Genomic DNA, 17,704 nt, shown 5'->3' with positions numbered 1-17,704 from the left:
AAGAGCCAACCAGAAAGTCCCACAGCAGCAGAATCTAGACAAGTATGAAGAGAACGGGAGGTGAACAGAAAGAGCCACCCATCTACCATGAGGCTTTCTTACCATCTCTGTGTGCTGCCCAAAGCCTCACCCATTCTGAGCTCCACTTCTAGCTTATTCTACAACGTGGAACAATGGCACCCAGTAAAGGTCATTTACTGATTTTTTTATTTCATCCAAGGCTAGCCCTGAACTTAGCATGTAGCAAGGATGTGGTCCTTAAACTCCAGACCCTGTACTGCCCAACTGCTGAGGTTACAGGCATGCATTACCCTCCCTGGTGTATGCAGCTCTGGGGATTGAGTGGGGGCTCTGTGCGTGCTAGGTAAGCAGTCTACAAATTGAGACGCGTGGGCCTACTTGTTGATGTAATCACTCAGCACAAGAGCCATATCCTTGGTTCACTCAGAAACAGTTATAAAACCTGAAGCACACATACTTAAAGGCAAGACCAATTCAAAAGCTCCTCCTTTAAAAGAAAATGTCTCGGGCTGGAGAGATGGCTCAGTGGTTAAGAGCACTGACTGCTCTTCCAGAGGTCCTGAGTTCAATTCCCAGCAACCACATGGTGGCTCACAACCATCTGTAATGGGATGCTCCCTTCTGAAGTGTCTGAAGAGAACAACAGTGTACTAACATATAAATAAAATAAAATAAAATAAAAAGAGAAAGAAAAGAAAAGAAAAGAAAATGTCTCACTATGCAGCCCTGGCTGACCTCAAACTCAGAGATCTGCCTGCCTCTGCTTCCTGAGTACTGGGATTAGAAGTTTCCACCACACCCATTAAAGGCAATGCTATGAGAGAGGTCCAGCCTTCCATTCTCAGTATTAATGACTACCCTGTCTTCCCAGCATTGCCTTCCACAAAGATCATGGGTAGAATCGCAGAGGCCCACATCTATGTGACGTGAGCTCAGCAGAGCTGAGGTGCACGCGCACCAGGCCTGAGACTCTTGAGTCTGATCCTCAGAACCAACAAGGATGAAAAGGAAAAGTTGGAAAAGATAACGCCATGGAAGACGCCATGGTTTCCTGGCTGCAAACCTCACAACAGACGGGCAGGCGACAATGTGGCATGCATTGGGAAAGACCTGAGGCCCAGAAGTAAACTCGCTTCTTTTTCACCAAATGGTTTTCAACAGGGTACCAAAAATTTCAGTTGGGGAAATTTTCTTTTTTTCAACAAACAGGGCTGAGAAAAGTGGAAATCCCCATGCAAAAGATTGAACACACAGGACTCCACACTACATATGAGACAACCCCAAAATGGACTAGAACTAAACAGAGCTAAAAGAATGCACAGGTGTATAGGATATAGTTTCTTGGATATGACAAGTGAAGCAAAAATATTAATGGGAAAATATAAAATAAGACTTCCTAAAAATTAAAGCTTTAGGGGGCTGGAGAGATGGCTCAGTGGTTAAGAGCACTGCTGGCTGCCTTTCCTGAGAACCTAGGTTCAATTTTCAGCCCCCACATGGCGCCTCACAACCGTCTGTAACTCCAGTTCCAGAGGAAATAAATCATTTTTAAAAATTTGAAAACATTTGTTTCAAAAAAACACTAGAAAATATTTGCACAACATCTTCATAGTAAAGAACTAGGATCCAGATAAATAATTCTTAACATCTCAGAGATAAAAATACAAAAATGTCAACTGTAAAATTGGGCAAAAAGGGGAATCCGTGGTTAAGAGCACTGGCTGCTCTTCCAGGTCTCAGGTTCAGTTCTCTGTTCCCACAAGTGACTCAACAACCACCTGTTCGCCCCGTTCCAGGAGATCTGGTGCCCTCTTCTGGCCTCTATGGGCACTGCATGCACATGGTGATCAGAAACATGTGCAGGCAGAACACACATAAAATAAATACATCTTTAAACCAAAGGATTTTAATAGCTATTTCATCATCATCAATATATATACACACATATGTACATATACATACACACATATGTACATATATACATAAATAATCACACAAATGGCCAACAAGGACAAGATGCTCACCATCACTAGCGTTGAGAATCTGCAATGCGCATGCACTGGGGATTGGTTCATTAACCCCCTCATTCACATATTCACCCACTCATCCACCCACCCAAGTGTTTTCTGGCTGCGAATTATGAACCAGATTCAATGCTAAATTCTGGGACTACTGAGATGAGTAAGCTGTGTGTAGCCTACTCGTAAAGACGTTACAGTGTGGAAGGAGAAATACAGAAACCACGTAAATGCAGCGGGCTGATTCTGCAGGCTAACTAGGAAGTGCCAGTCACTTTTGACTTCTTAGAATATTTGTATCAGTAGTTTCTGAGGTAGGAATTATTATCTCTACTTACAAATGAGGGAACTGAGGCCAGTGGCGTTCAGTAACCTGCCCAATGCCACGCTGCTGATAAGTATGAGAACTAAGCTCTGAGTCTGGGCTGTGGTATGCAAACCCAGAGAAGATGCCTCCTCTTCTGAGAAGGGAAGGTTGGACAGGGCAGTGCAGGCCACAGCAGCTGCCGATTACATGGGAGTAGAGGGGGAATAAGGGAGACAAGACAGCAGTGAGGGTGGGGTTGCGGGGCAGACGGCTTATGCAGAAAGAAGAGTAAAACAGAGATGTGAAAGTGCATGACACATTCGACAACTACAAACAGCCCAGCAGAGCTGCTGGAAAAAGAGCTCTGAGGTAGCAGGAACCTAATCTGCGAGGCCTCCCAGGCCACGATAAGGAAACATGCCCTGTATGTACCGGGTTCACACACAGGAGCAATAGGACTGCACTCTGCAGGAACAGTGTGAGTAATGGGGATTTCATGGGCAGTGGGCAAGACAAAATCCAAGCAGAGATCAACGAGATTATGAGGGTATGAGCAAAAGAAGCAGAGGTAACGACAGAAGGGGACAACTCAGGACCCTGGTAAAGGGCACACTATGCCGGTACAGGCAGGATCCATTCCTAGAATCTAGGAATCAACATCACGGAAGTGTTAAAGCCGGCTCACTGCAGCAGGGATGGCAGGGGTGGGGGTTGGGGGAGTCTGAGAGTAACCCTAAAGCTGAAAGCAATAAATGGAACCTAGGGAAGGAAGGCTGGCCCTTTCAGAAATGCCAGGACTGCAGGAAAGGCAGCAGAAAGTGGCTCTCAGGAAGAGGTAGAAGCCTTAAGGAATGGTGGCCGGGTGTGGTAGCCCACGCCTCTAATCCCATCTCTGTGAGTTCAAAACCAGCCTGCTTTACAAATTGAGACAGGACAGCCAAAGCTATTATATAGAGAAACCCTGTCTCAAACAGGAAACAAAACAACATAAAAAGGGAAGGGAGTCGTTGAGTTTTACTGGATGGTTGTGGCCTTTGATCCCAGTATTCAGGAAGCAGAGGCAGGCAGTTCTCTGTGAGTTCCAGGACAGTCGGGGCTACAGAGTAAGCCTGTCTGGAAAAGAAAAAGAAAGTTTCTGCAGTGGACAGTAGTCAGGTGAGGAAAAACAAGAAAATATAGCTACATGTTTCTACAATTAGTTTTACAGGTGTGGTCCCCTCATAGCTAGTTGGAAAGCTCAGGTAGGAAGATCAAAAGTTAAAGGCATGTCTGCCTACACAGTGAGCTGAATGGAGGACAATCTAAGAAACTTGTTGAGACTCTGTCTCAAAATAAAAAAGAAAATAGTAATAAAGAAAAATGAAATTAAAAAAGTAGAGGGAGTGGGCATGCTGCCTTAGTGACTTGAAGACACTTGCCACTAAGTCTGAGTTTGATCCTGAGAACCCACTCCCACAGATTGTCCTCTGACCCCTTCACACATGCCAAGTCACATATAGATCCGCACGTGTGTGTACATACAGATTACACGCAATTTTAGAAGGGAAGGCTGGGTAGCTCAATGGTAGAGAGCATACCTACTGTGTTTAATGAATGGCCTGAGTTCAACTCCCAAAGCTGTAGGTAAGAAAATGGGTGAGTTTCCCACCTACCTACCCCAAAGAATACCAATGTCGGGCTGGAGGCATGGCTCAGTGGTTAAGGGCACTGACTGCTTTTCTAGAGGTCCTGAGTTTAAATCCCAGCACCACATGGTGGCTCCCGACCATCTGTAATTATATCTGATGCCCTCTTCTGGTGTGTCTGAAGATACAGTGCACTCACATATATAATAAAAAATAAATTAAAAAAAAATACCAATGTCATTTATCCCTTTAAGTTTAAAAAAACAAAAAACAAAAAACAACAACAACAACAAAAACAACCCAAAAAACTAAAATTTCATTCTGATGCACAACACAGCCAGGCTGACATGAAAAGTCAAAGCCAGCTTCAAACCACTTGAGCTTGATGGTCACGCCACCTACAGAAAGCTACGTATGGCCAATGCTGTGAACCCTAGAACACAGCATGCCTGCAGGTTACAGGGAAGGTTCTGAGCTTGTTTATGTACTGAGAGTAAGGAGCAAGAGAAAAAAGAACACCCAAGGGATGGAAGGCTCTCTAGAGAATCTAAGGAAGTTAAGGAAGACCTTTCCTCTAGAAAAATACACACATCCACAAAGTTGCCAACATTTCCCATATATCTTCAGATAGGTTCAGGGATGTGTCTGGAAACGTCACTATTGAGCTGGGCTTGATATGGTAGCCTACCCCGGTTACCTTAAACATTTAGAAGATCAACAGAGAGGGACCAGGTGTTCAAGGTCAGTCATTCCTGGCTACTAGAGGAATTGGAAGTCAAGAAAGAAAGAAGGCAAATGGGGTGCAGGGGGGAGGGTGGGGAAGGGAGGTACAAAAGAAAAATGACTGAAATCTTACTAAATGCTAGCAAAATGGCTCAGTGGGTTACCATGCTGGCGGTTAAAGACCAGTGACCTGGGCTTGACCCCTTGGTCCCACATAGAAGGAAAAAAAGAAACAATTCCCAGAGGTTGTTCTCTGAAACACACACACACACACACACACACACACACACACACACACCAAGAATGCCATGGCATATGTACACACATGCACCATAAAGAAATTTAAAAAAAGAAACGTCACTGCTTAAGAAACCACAAACGCCAGGTTTACTGGCATAATCCCAGTACTCGGGAGGATGAAGCAGGAGGATCAAAAGTTCAAGGGCTCCCTGGAAACATGAAGTGAGACTTTTATACTGAAAGATACCCCTCTGAAGCAAACCGCCATCACCAACAAAACAAAACCAACCTGCACAGTACACTGGGCAACACAGTAACCATCACCACATCAGTTTCTGAGAGTTTTCCTCTAGAATTTCCTAAGTCCTATTTTCAACCAGTCACAGTCACTTTCGTTGGGAAGAAAAATAAATAGTCCAAGACGGAAAAAGCTCTCACTGACAACTATTCTGTAAGGGACACCTCCTCCGACTGGAAAACAGAGGGAATTTCCTGATACATTCTGTGTGGGACACCTCACAGCCAATGTGCACAACAGCAGTGAGCAAGCAAAGGCTCTCATGATAAAGTTGCTCTCCCGCCATCACTTCCTGGCTAGCCCATAGGCTGATGACACTGGGGGACACCTAAGTGGCTGAGGAAAGGCGTAGGAGACAGTTAACCCATGCTCACAGGTGGGTTGGCCCAGTAGGGAGGGTCTAAATAAGCCCCAGGCCTGGCCGACAGGCTCGGGGTAACCAGAACCGAGTAGGGTTGTAGCAGCTTTTTGTCCAATTTGATCAGTGGAACAACTGCTCCCCGGCAAGGCCTCCCGCCTTTCGGTCTTCTGTTTTGCAGGTGGCCTGGTATACTTGATATCTATATGTCAGGACTCCAGCACCCTCCTCTTGAAGGTGCTAAACACATCGGGCTAGAAGGATAAGGTACAGGGAGGGAAAACTCAGAAAAGCTGGGGCCTGTGGCTGGCAAGCTTAGAAGTCATAGATGCCTTCACAGAGGTCCCTAAGACAGCTACTCTTCTCTGGTCCAGAGAATCCCAGGGCTCACAAAACTGACAGAAAAAATGTGGTGGCGGGGGAGGGGAGGCAAGGGGCACTGAGCCACAGCCTAAGGTGTCCCCAAAATGCAAAGTATCTGAGCTGACATCAGTTCTGCAGGGGCTCTATGCCTAGGCTTAGAATGTTGTCTGCCTAGCACACCCGTTCGGTTGGGGGGAGGGGGACGACGGGCAACTTTAAAGTGTAAATTTCTCTTGCTAACTTCTCCAGAAAGGCTCCCAGCTTGACCCATTGGAAGAGGACTACCTGGCTACAGGAGTGCAGGCCCCTTCCTAATAGCAGTCTCCCTCAGAAAGAACAGTACCTCGAAATGTGCTCTTAAGCCCAGGGACAAGCTGGGTGTGGTGACTCACACCTGTACTCCCAAAACTTGGGAGGCTGAGGCGGGAAAACTGCTACAAGCTGGAGGCCGCCCCGGAATACGGAGCTACAAACTGAGTACTGCAATAATAAACAGTAAAGAGCTGTCTCAGGAGCCAAAACAAAAGAAACAGCTCAGAGATAGTCGTGTCCTGTCAAAAGCACTGGAGCACAGGATATAATCAAATTGGAAAAAAAAAAAAAAAAAAAAAAAAGAGGTTAAGAGGAATGTCAACCCAGATGGACCAAAGCCTGTATTGAATCCTAAGATGTCCTGATGCCATGGTAACGGTAAACGGTTGGCAGGATTAATTAGGCAGACATAAACTGAACCAGGAGTTGAGGCATGAACTATATAGCAAGAATTTGAGAGCCAAGTACACCAGGGAGAGCTATACCTGAGGCAAACATTCCAAAAACCTCCCGAGTGGTCCCTGGGTTCATCCAACTGAAAAACTTGGAAGACTCATTAACACTTAGAGGGTGGGCACGTCTAAAGCCGTGCAGCAGAACCGGAAAAAAAAAAAAAACAAAAAAACAAAAAACAAAAAACAAAAAAACCCCAGAACACTCGACTATCTCTGTTAAATAAAACTACGGAACAACGCGCACAATACCACTCTAGTGCAACCCTTCAGCTTACTTCCTCACTGACGCCTAAGGTTGGGGGTGGGGGTGGGGGGTGTCCCGATGTTTTCGCTGGAACATCTTTATTCCACCAAGGAAATGCAAGTAGCATTATAAAAAAGGCATCTTATTCACACAGGCCGTCCGAAGCCCACACGATAAGGTGAGCCATCTCAGTCCTAGTTCCTTGGACATGTCTACCTGGCCTGTCTCACTGCAAACGCTATTTTACACGCCGTGCTTGGTTTAAAAGCAGCAGCACCTCAACTTTCTTCCCGGGTGTCCTAAACACGAACCTTGAAGTGAATCTTCACGGTAAACACACCCAGAGCTTTGTTTTACACGCAGAATTCTACTCCCGTCTCTCCGCTCCGAGAGAGAGAGAGGTGCTCCTTCTCCTGGCCGCCGAGGCCAAGGGCGATCGCTGGGTTCCGGATGGCCCGGGCCGGCCGCGGCTCGCACCCCTTCCTGTCTCGGCTGCCCACGGCGGGCGAGCGCGCGGCGCCCAGACAAAAGCTCGGGCCGTCGGCCCACGGGCGGTCCTCCAGCCCCGATGCAACTTTGCCCGCAGGAGGCGATGAGGCGCCGGCGCCGCGGGGCCCGCTGCGCCCCGCAAGCGCGTGGGCCGCGGGCTACCGAGCCGAGGAGGGCGCGGTGCGCCCCGCAACTCACCCGCGGGGCCGGGGCCCGCGCCACCCGACGGCCAGGCCCGCAGGCCCACATTGTCCGCGGCGCCGCGTCCCGCCGCACACGCCCCCTGCCCGCGCCCGCCCCGGGCCCGCCGACCGCGGCCGCCAAACTTTCTCCTCAGCGCGGCGTCGCGGCCGCCTCAGCCGCCTCAGCGCGTCAGGCAGGAGCTCGCCGGGTCGAGCCGCGGGTCCCTCCCTCAGCCCCACCCCGGGCCGCCGACCTGGTCGGGCTCCGATTCATAGTCGTCGTCCTCGGCGCTCACGGACATGGCCATGGCTCATGGTGGGCCCAGCCTCGCGCGCGCTGACATGGCTGGAGCGCCGCCGCCGCCCGCAGGGAGCAGGCTCGGCTCACCCTGGCTAGCGCTCGGGCTCCCGCGCGGCGAGGAGGGAGCCGCCGCCACCGCGCGCCTCGCACGCCCGCGCGGGAGGGGGCGGGGCGGGGCCGGTGTTCATGCATATGCATGAGGCGAGCCAGGAAGGGGCTGGCCCCCCGGGCGGGCGGGCCAATGACGCGGCCGCGGTGCTCGGCCCGCACACAAAGGGAGCCCGGCCTGTGGTGACACGGGGGCGGACCCGTGGAGGACGGCCGCGGGGCGCGTAGCGCGGGGACTGGGGCTGCGTGGGGGCGTGCCCCGCGCCCCGCCCGAACGGGTCCGTGCGCTGCGGGATACACATAGGTGGCTTGCACGGCGCCGCCACTGCCCAGGCTGCCACAGGAAATGCACACCCGTCTTGGGGTGGGGTCTTTTGTGTGGTCCCAAGGGGTGTCTCCTGAGTCCCGGTCCAATGGCCACGGGGGGACCACCCTATATGCAACGCCAGGCACCGGTTTCCAGGTCTCCGGCAGCACGATCTGCGTGCGCTCGGAGATCTTGATCTGATGCCCACGAATCCCAGAGGCCCCCAACCCAGAGCCCGCAGGCCTGTCGGCCTCAGTAACAACTGGGGCCTCTGTTCTCTCTGCTCTTCCGTTTGCCTTTCCAGGTTGAAATTCACCGTTAAATCCGAGGTGGTGCAGGCTCCCGCTGCTAGACTAGAAGCTGTCACAGAGAATCCCTCAGACTTGGCCCTAAGGTAGATGTCCCACCCTCTTAGAACCACTACTCTCTACTGCCCAGGGGCTGACTTCAGAGAGGCTGCAGGTGCCGCAGTCCAGAGCACAATAATCCTAGGAGATCGGGCAAGAACGTGTAGGTTTCTGGATTCTTCAACAGTGGAGAATTCTTATCATTTAACTCCGGAAACAGCCGAACGCTGCAGAACATCGTTGCTAGAAATCCAGACTGACCTTCATCCCCCAACAAAATGTCTACTGGCATTTGTGTCAACAACCCTTCCCCTGAAAGATCGGCTAATGACTTTTAGCCCAGATGGCCCGTGGTTATTACAGGCACCAAAATCACTGAAACATGACTACCACGGAGGATAACTTTGCTCGACAACTGGCGAACATACCCCACATCTGAGGCGACACTATGCATACCAGTACCCGCTGTTGCTCCATCTATAGAATGGGAACGATTTTACTGAGAGACTCTCTGGAGAATAAGCTCCAATAGTAGCAGAACCAGATGACCAATCTGCCTTGGGCATCCAACTATTCACTCTCATCTAGGCCACTGGTCAGGACATCAACAGTGGGAACAGGGGGCACTGGCAGATTTGTTGTGACTCTGGACTTTCTATGAAGGCGGGAGACCTTACAAATTAAAGCTCAGGAGGCTTCCAGCAGAGCCGGCAAGAGTAAACGAGCAGAGATGTCAGTTTTACTGAGTGGATTTTAAAAGTCTCTGAAGTATATACACCCCCACTGACACTATGGAAAAACTCCCAGCTGACTTGCTCTTTTCTGAACACCTCTGTGCTGAGTTTCCTCTTCCATTTCGTACATTTTTATAGTCCCTTCAGGGTTACCAGAAAAGGGGGGGGGGGTGGCAAAAGATTACCCTACACACACTTCCCTCTACCCACAAAACCACCCACGCATAAGGCCTTAGGAAATGCTCCACCCAGGAAGAAGCCAGGTAAGGAAACTAGAAAGAGGAAGGCAGGTGGGGAGCATGCTAACTATGGGACTATGGTGTATCTTAGGGGTAGAGTATGCCTGTCTAGGATATATCTGTCCAAGATAGAAGAAGAGGAGGAAGAGGAGGAGGAGGAAGAAGAAGAAGAGGAGGAAGAAGAGGAAGAAGAGGGGGGAGGAGGGGGAGGAGGAGGAGGAGGAGGATATCAAACACTTTTCTTTCTCTGTCATTGGTTATACCTGCAAGGACAGAGATACCCAAACAGCATAATACATCAAGTGTAGTCTGCGAGTGGGATATTTTTCACCCTCACAGGTGTCCTCTGTTAAGAATCAGAAGCACAAGTCTATTTAATAGAACTGTCTTCAGGCTGACTTCCTAGGAGGACTCTCAGATCACTTTGGTATTTAAATAAGTAAAATGACAGCTCTCTTATCACGGCTCAACCAGGAGAAAGGGAGAGTGCTCGCAATGGAGCTGCTGGGAACACAAAAAAGTCATTCCTTTCATCTCAGCAGCTCAGAGCTGGGAGGGCCTTGGCAGATGGATGCACGATAGTTAGAGAATCCCTTATCTAGCGTCATCTGGAGGAAGCCCCCACCCCAGCGCTGGGCTCGGCATGCCCAAGATCGTGATCTCATTTAAGAGCACAGAATAGGTACGGTTGGCAGTCCTGCCAGATGTGCTCCACTGCACAGATGAAGAAATGGAGGTGAGATCCCACTAGGAGGAGAAAGGATTCCATTCCGATCTGATCCCGGCCCAAGGAAGAAGATGCAAAATATAAAGCAAACTGGTTTGTCACCTGGACAGTTTTGGAGGCAGAGGAAGAAGGGTCTCCTGTCAATTCAAGGTCAGCTTGGTTTTACACCCGGAGTTCAAGGCCTGGTTGTCACAATCCAAGAAACATGTTGTTAACTGAAGCAAAGAGGCAACACAGACAACAGACACGCTCTCTCTCGCTCTCTCTCTCCTCTCTCTCTTACTAGATTTTTGTTATGGAGTCTTTTTAAAAAATATGTGGCCTTGGTTGTTGTAGTCCTTGCTTTGTAGCCGAGCTAGTTCTCAAACAACCCCGCTGCCTCAGTCAGCCTCTTCAGTTCAAGAATGCCAGGTGTCTGCCACAACAACTTAGTCGTGCTCGATTTTATAAATTGTGAATCCTCGGTTTAAGGTCTGATGTCTGACCTTACCAGGGAAGGCGGAAACCACAAAACTCCTGTTGTTAGGTTTTCTTCTAAACATACTAAGGTGCTTCCCAATCACAGTCCAGTGGGTTCTTAGGGATCCTTTCCCGGTACTTTCGAGGGGCGTCTTCTACCTCTCTGAACCTAATTTCCTTTACCTAACTGGTACGATTATCCGGCATCTGGTTTGTGTTGCTAGGGTTCCAGGCTATACACAAGCGGAAATGACAACGTTGCTCATCCAGCAGAACAGCTACCTGAAACTGTGTTGCTTCCACTGTGCCATGGCTTATCTTTGCCCCAGTCTCACCATGAAGGACCCTGAAGAACTGAACCCTCTCCGGGCTGGAGAGATGGCTCAGCGGTTAAGAGCACTGACTAGGGGTTGGGGATTTAGCTCAGTGGTAGAGCGCTTGCCTAGGAAGCGCAAGGCCCTGGGTTCGGTCCCCAGCTCCAAAAAAAAGAACCAAAAAAAAAAAAAAAAAAAAAAAAAAGCACTGACTATTCCTGCAGAGGATCTGAGTTCAATTCCCAGCAACCACATGGTGGCTCACAGCCATCTGTAATGGGATCTGATGCCCTCTTCTGGTGTGTCTGAAGACAGCGACAGTGTACTCATATAGAATAAGTAAATAAATCTTTAAAAAAACAAAAAACATAGAATACAATGCAAACCTGTACGTCTAAGCCTTCCAGTTACTTGGGAAGCTGAAGCATGAGGAAGACAAATTCCAAGACTAGCCTTGGCTACAGTTCTAGGGAAACCTGAAAAAATTAGAAGAGCTTGTGTCCAAAATCCAAAGTATACATATACTGGATACAATGGGTCATACCTTTAATTTTAGCACCGCAAGCAGAAATGGGTGGAATTCTGTGAGTTTTAGGCCAGCCTGATCTACACATCCTTCACGGCCAGCTATGACAATACAGTGAGGCTTTGTCTCAAATAAATAATTATTGTAAAAGAATAAAAAAAGGTGGAAGAGGGTATGGTGACTTTTGCCTATAACTGGATAAGTTGGGAAGCTGAGGACGGTGGACTGAGAGCATATGAAGCCAGTAGAAGCTATACAGTGAGTTCTGGGCTAGCCTCAGGCACGCAAGATCCTATCTCAAGAACCAACCATAACAAAACTGGGGATAGTGATGGAAATGATCCCCTTCACAATTCTCACAAGGGCTGGCTCGGCCATCCTATGGGTAGACATTGCTGGCATCACATAGCTTTTAGTTCATACTGCTTCCTAGGAGGCCTCCGGTTCATCTCAGTGTCATCATGTGACTTGATTTGTGCATGATGGCTAGCTAAGCATGTCACACACTGTGAAGGATCTATGCCCTGGCCCCTAGAGTCAAGTCTTTCCCTCTACTCCCAGAGTTATAAACCAAAGTCTTACCTCCTTTTATAAAGGCTCAATGAATTACTCCCGGTAAAATCCCAACTAATATGTATGGCTTGGTTTAATAATGAATTAAAGGAGCGAACAGCAAAAAATAACGCGGGGTGCCCTCTTTCCTTATCGTGATTATTAGCTGCACCCCCTCCGCCCCAAAGAACCCAGGGTCTCACTCTGCCAGATCCTTCCCCATGCCACCAGCCCTGGTGCCCACTCTCAACCCACCATCCTCAACTTCCCCGCTTCTAGAAATGGGCAGAGGCACATCTTGGGGATGTGTCCACCTTTCACCTGGACTCCGGTTACAGCTAAGGGAGAAGGTCATGCCCAGGGTAAGGCCCCGTTGAGAGTACCCATACCCCAAGGGCACAGGTAAAGATTAGGAATCTTTTCCACTGATTCAGTATAGGAATAGTGTACTGAGTCCTTGGGGATGATAACTGGTACCCTCCTGAGCGGATGAACAACATTTGTGAACATTGTTAGAAGACATGACAAGGCTCGTTTGCAGAGGGTCATCTTGGTACGGTGTGTGTTGCATGCTTAGTAGCAATAACGAATGTACACTTCAAGTATTTGTGCTGTTACTTTGCCATTTGTTCTCTCCAACAGCCTTTTCCTAGCTTAACATCAATAGCAAGATGTTTTGCCTTATGTTGCCCAGGCTAGCCTCAAATTCATGATCCACTTGCCTCAGCTATCCCAGTGCTAGGATTACAGGCCTGTACTGCCATGCCTGCCTAGCAAAAGGTATTTTGGAGAGTCATTCTTAGCACGTAAAAGAGAAGTAAAAAGGACTTGTGAGTCTTGCCACATACCGAGTTAGGAGTCTAGGATTACCTGGTTAAACTGGTTTAGAGAACAGCATTTTGAGAAACTCAGGGCTGCAGTAATTTCAGTTTAAAAAGAAAAAAATACTAATGCTCCTATATTAGTCAGGGTCCTACAGTCACAGAACTTATGGGTAGTCTTTATAGTAAGGGAATTGGTTGATGACTTACAGTCTGTAGTCCAACTCCCCAACAATGGTCAGCAGCAGCTGTGAATGGAAGTCCAAGGACCTAGCAGTGGCTCAGACCCACGAGTGAGAAAGGCGAGGAAGAGAGTTCTATATCTTCATCTGAAGGCTGCCGGTGCAAGACTAACCTCCTGGCAGCTAGGAGTAGGGTCTTAAAGCCCATGCCACAGTGACATACCTACTTCAATAAGGTCACACCTCCAAATAGTGCCACTCCCTGGGCCAAGCATATACCAGCCATCACATTCTACTCCCTGGCCCCCATAGGCTGGTTCAAACACATGAGCCTATGTGGGGGAGGGGGTATACCTAAACAGCATTATGAAAAAGCACATTTAGTCCAACTTCCAAAATCCCCACAGTCTACAGCAGTATCAACAAAGTTAAAAGTCCAAGTCTCTCCTGAGATCCATTCAATCACTTAACTGCAATCCCTGAATTAAGACAGGAAACCAGCTGGGCAAACTCCAGACTCTGCCACCTCCATGTCTAAGCTGTCTACAGATCTTTAACTCCTTTTTCATCTCTGTTAACTGCAACAAACGTCTTTCTCCTGGGCTGGTTCCACTCCCTGTTAGCAGCCTTCCTCAGCAGATAGCCCGTGACTCTGGCATCTTTAATATCTATGGGTCTCCAAGGCAGCTTCAACGTTACAGCTCCTTGTTTCAATGTCTGGGATCCACACACGATCTTCTGGGCTCCTCCAAAGGGCTGGCGTCACTTCTCCAGCTCTGCCCTCTGCAGCACTCCAAGCTCAGGTTGATCCACTCCACTGCTGTTGCTGTTCTTGGTGATCATCCCATGGTACTGGCATCTCCAGTACACTGGAGTCTTCCGCTGCAACTAGGCTTCACCAATAGCCTCTCATGGGCTCTCTTCACGGTGCCAAGCCTCAAATCCTTTGCATGGCCCCTTCAGTCCTGGACTGTCAACGACAACTAAGGCTGCACTTTCACCAATGGCCTCCCATGGCCTCTCACAGTGCCAGGCCTCAGCTGCTCTTCATGACCCCTTCATGCCTTCAAAAAACCAGTACCACCTGGGTGACTCTTACACATCACCAAGTCAAGCCACAGCCCGAGGTACAACCTTGGCTATCTCTGGAACACAGCTTCTTCGTGCTCCCAGAAAACACTTCCCAGATTTCACCTGAGTGATGCTGGTCTCATTCCTAACCACCGCTAAGCTCTTAGCTTCAGTTAACCGGCATCAATTGTCCCTTCTATTCTTGACTCCAAAGCCAGAGCGACATGGCCAAAGCTGCTAAGTTCTGCTTCAGTTTGGCAGGAGGTGGAACATGGCTCCCTTTGTTCTAGTACATTGTCACCAGTTTTCTGTTTTCCAACTCCTTCACTGCCTATGCTTGGCTGTCCTGGATCTTGCTCTGTAGACTGACCTTGAACGTAGAGCTCTGCAAGGCTCTGTCTTCTGGAATGCTGGGATTAAACGTGTGTACCACTCTGCCTGGATTTAAGGTTTTCTTCACCTAGAACCTGCTTTGTCCCAGGCTGACCTTGAACTCTGAGATCTGTTTGGTTTTGTCTCCTGGGCTCGATAGGATCTTACCTCAAAATCCCTTAATCTGTTATCTCCTAGAATAACAGATTTCAGTTCCATTTCACTTTCTGGTTCCCCCTTTAATACTTGAACCATATATTTTATATTTTCCCTTTCTAAGCTTGCTATGCTTGTTCAAAATGCTCTTCAAGAGGCTTAAGCAGAGAACAAAGTCTATGATGGGTGTTTCTGAGACTTCCTTTGTCAATGCAATTAATCTGAGTCTCCTCACTTTAGCCTCAGGCAGACTCTTCAGACAAGGGCAAAAAAGTAGCCATATTCTTCACCAAAATACCACAAAGACAGTCTCTAGGCCACATACTGAAATTTTCCACTGAAACCTCTTGGGCCAGATTGACACGATTCAAATCACTCTCAGGAACAAATCCTTCCATATCCCTACCAGCATGGTTCATTAAGGCCCATTTAAAAGCATTCTACCACTTTCCAAATCCAAAGTCCCCAAATCCACACCCCTCCAAACAAAAGCTTGGTCAGGCCTCTCAGAGCAATACCCCACAACTGGTACCAACTTCTGTATTAGTCAGGGTTCTCTAGAGTCACGGAACTTAAGGGTAGTATCTAGATAACAAGGGAAGTTGTCAATGACTTACAGTCTGGGGTCCGACTCCCCAACAGAGCTCAGCAGCAGCTGTGAGCATGACACACAAGTCAAGCAGGAGGAAGAGAGTTCTATATCTTCGTCCGAAGGCTGCCGGTGCAAGACTAACCTCCAGGCAGCTAGGAGTAGGGTCTTAAAGCCCAAGCCCACAGTGACACACCTACTCCAACAAGGCCACGCCTCCAAATAGTGTCACTCCCTGGGCCAAGCATAGACAAACCACCACTGCTACTTAAGTTTTAATTGACTCCTTCAAGAAACAACTACATCATTTAAAAACCACACACATTCATCGCATGGGTATTCATAATAGACTGAGCTTTCCGTGAAAGGAAGATTCCTTTCTTAATTGTGCATTTTTACATTAACAAAATCAACCTATAAATGTTAGCATGTACTGGAAGATTTAAGACAACACACAAGAAGCTTTAAAAAAAAAATTAATTTGGGGTTGGGGATTTGGCTCAGTGGTAGAGCGCTTGCCTAGCAAGCGCAAGGCCCTGGGTTCGGTCCCCAGCTCCGAAAAAAAAAAAAATTAATTTAAGTCAGATGTCGCACACCTTTATCCCAGAACTCAGGAGGCAGAGACAGGCAGAATTGTCTGTGAATTCAGGGTTAGCCTGGTCTACAATGTAAGTTCGAGGGCAGTCAGGGCTACACAGTTAAACCTTGTTTAAAAAAAAAAAGGGGGGGTGGAGTAGGGGACTGAAACTGACGTAAAAGATGCTTCTCAACATCTACCCCAATTCAAAAGTCATGGATGGAGAGATAGCTCAGTGGTTAACAGTACTTTGCTGTTTTTAGAGAGGACCTGGGTTCAGTTCCCAGTACCACATGGCAGTTCACCGATGTCTGTAACTATAGTTCCGAGGGACCCAATGTTCCTTTTCTGGCGGGCGCAGAGATGAGACATGCACACTATACTGGGACAGACAGTCAGGCAAAACACACACATGAAATAAAAATCAACAGATCTGTCTTAAAGTTTCTTTCCTTCCTTTTTGAAACAGGGTTTCACTCTGTAACTCAGGTTGCCCTGGAACTTGATACTTTGTTCAAGTGTGATCTTGGGCTTGTTCTTTTGAAGTTTGTTTTTCCTCGGTGTGTGTGTGTGTGTGTTTGCGTGTGACAAGGAACCTACAATGGCGTGCATATGGAGTAAGGAAGAGGACAGATTGTAGGGTAAGTTCTTCTACCACACATTGTTCCAGGATCAAATCCCTCCTCGGGGAAGGCAGGTACCACCACTTTTTTTTTTAATCAGTTTAGTTTCCCCGGACAGGACTTCTCTGTGTAGCCTGGCTGGTCTTGAATTTAGAGATTACCCGCTTCTGCCTTCTCAGTGCCGGATTAAAAGCATGTATGTGTGACTATGCCCAGCGTGAAGGCAGTCTTACCTACCGAGCCATCTCACCAGCCCTGAACTTGTGCTCTGATGTAACCCTCCTGCCTCAGGCTCTCCAGTGCGCGAGTCATTTATTACCAGGGCTGCTGGCCGCCCAAGCTAGTTGACTGAATCTGAAAACCAGCTTCAGTGAGAGAAGCAGCCTCAAGCAATCAACTACTTAAGGGTGTGTAGATGCATATCTTTTTTATCAGCCATGTTTTCCCTGGGTTAGCTAAACTAGTCAAAAGGAACCCTCCCCCACCCCTCAAAAAAAAAAAAAAAAAGACAAAACAGAGGCAGGATAAGCTGATCCCCCCACAATCCCCACCTTGGTAGCCAGACCTTTGGATGGGCTGTCTTTGCTCTCCAAGGGTGGGTCTGTCAACTCCTTCACTGTGATCCCAGATCCTCCCCCTGAAAGATGATCTCACTGGGACTGCAGGCCCTTTGAAACCAACTACCTCTGAAAGAGCTACAAATCACCACTGTAGGGGGCTAACTACCTCAACTATTCCTCAACGAAATAGGGGTGGGAGGATACTGAGTTCTAACCAGGAGACTCTTTAGGTACCTTAAAAAAATTTTTTTGTTTATTTATTTTATGTACGTGAGACACACCAGAAGAGGGCATCGGATCCCATTCCAGATGGTTGTGAGCCACCATGCGGTGGCTGCGGATTGAACTCAGGACCTCTGGAAGAGCAGTCAGTGCTCTAACCACTGAACCATCTCTCCAGCCCCTTATTTACCATTCTTTTTTTTTTTTTTTTTTGGTTCTTTTTTTTCCGGAGCTGGGGACCGAACCCAGAGCCTTGCACTTCCTAGGCAAGCGCTCTACCAC

The 17,704-nt window shown here is 48.2% G+C and overlaps 1 protein-coding gene across 18 annotated transcripts in view; it reads right to left on the bottom strand.

Moving 5' to 3' along the window:
• The window catches only part of Kdm2b (lysine demethylase 2B), a 137,705-nt gene that overhangs the window by 22,393 nt on the left and 97,608 nt on the right, over positions 1-17,704 (bottom strand). Inside the window, exon 1 of one of the 18 annotated variants that reach the window (XM_039089483.2) lies at positions 7,890-8,119. The exons of 15 other annotated variants lie outside the window; for them this stretch is intronic. In XM_039089483.2, the coding sequence (XP_038945411.1) occupies positions 7,890-7,943 (54 nt within the window). In that variant the 5' untranslated portion in view covers positions 7,944-8,119. Of the gene's footprint in view, positions 1-7,889; positions 8,120-17,704 lie in introns of those variants that run through there. 2 more of the 18 variants (XM_039089485.2, XM_039089484.2) reach the window with 2 other exon arrangements.

This window comes from Rattus norvegicus, chromosome 12, assembly GCF_036323735.1.
Source record: "Rattus norvegicus strain BN/NHsdMcwi chromosome 12, GRCr8, whole genome shotgun sequence".
Classification (NCBI taxonomy): domain Eukaryota; kingdom Metazoa; phylum Chordata; class Mammalia; order Rodentia; family Muridae; genus Rattus; species Rattus norvegicus.
This window is presented reverse-complemented; position numbering and strand designations above follow the sequence as displayed.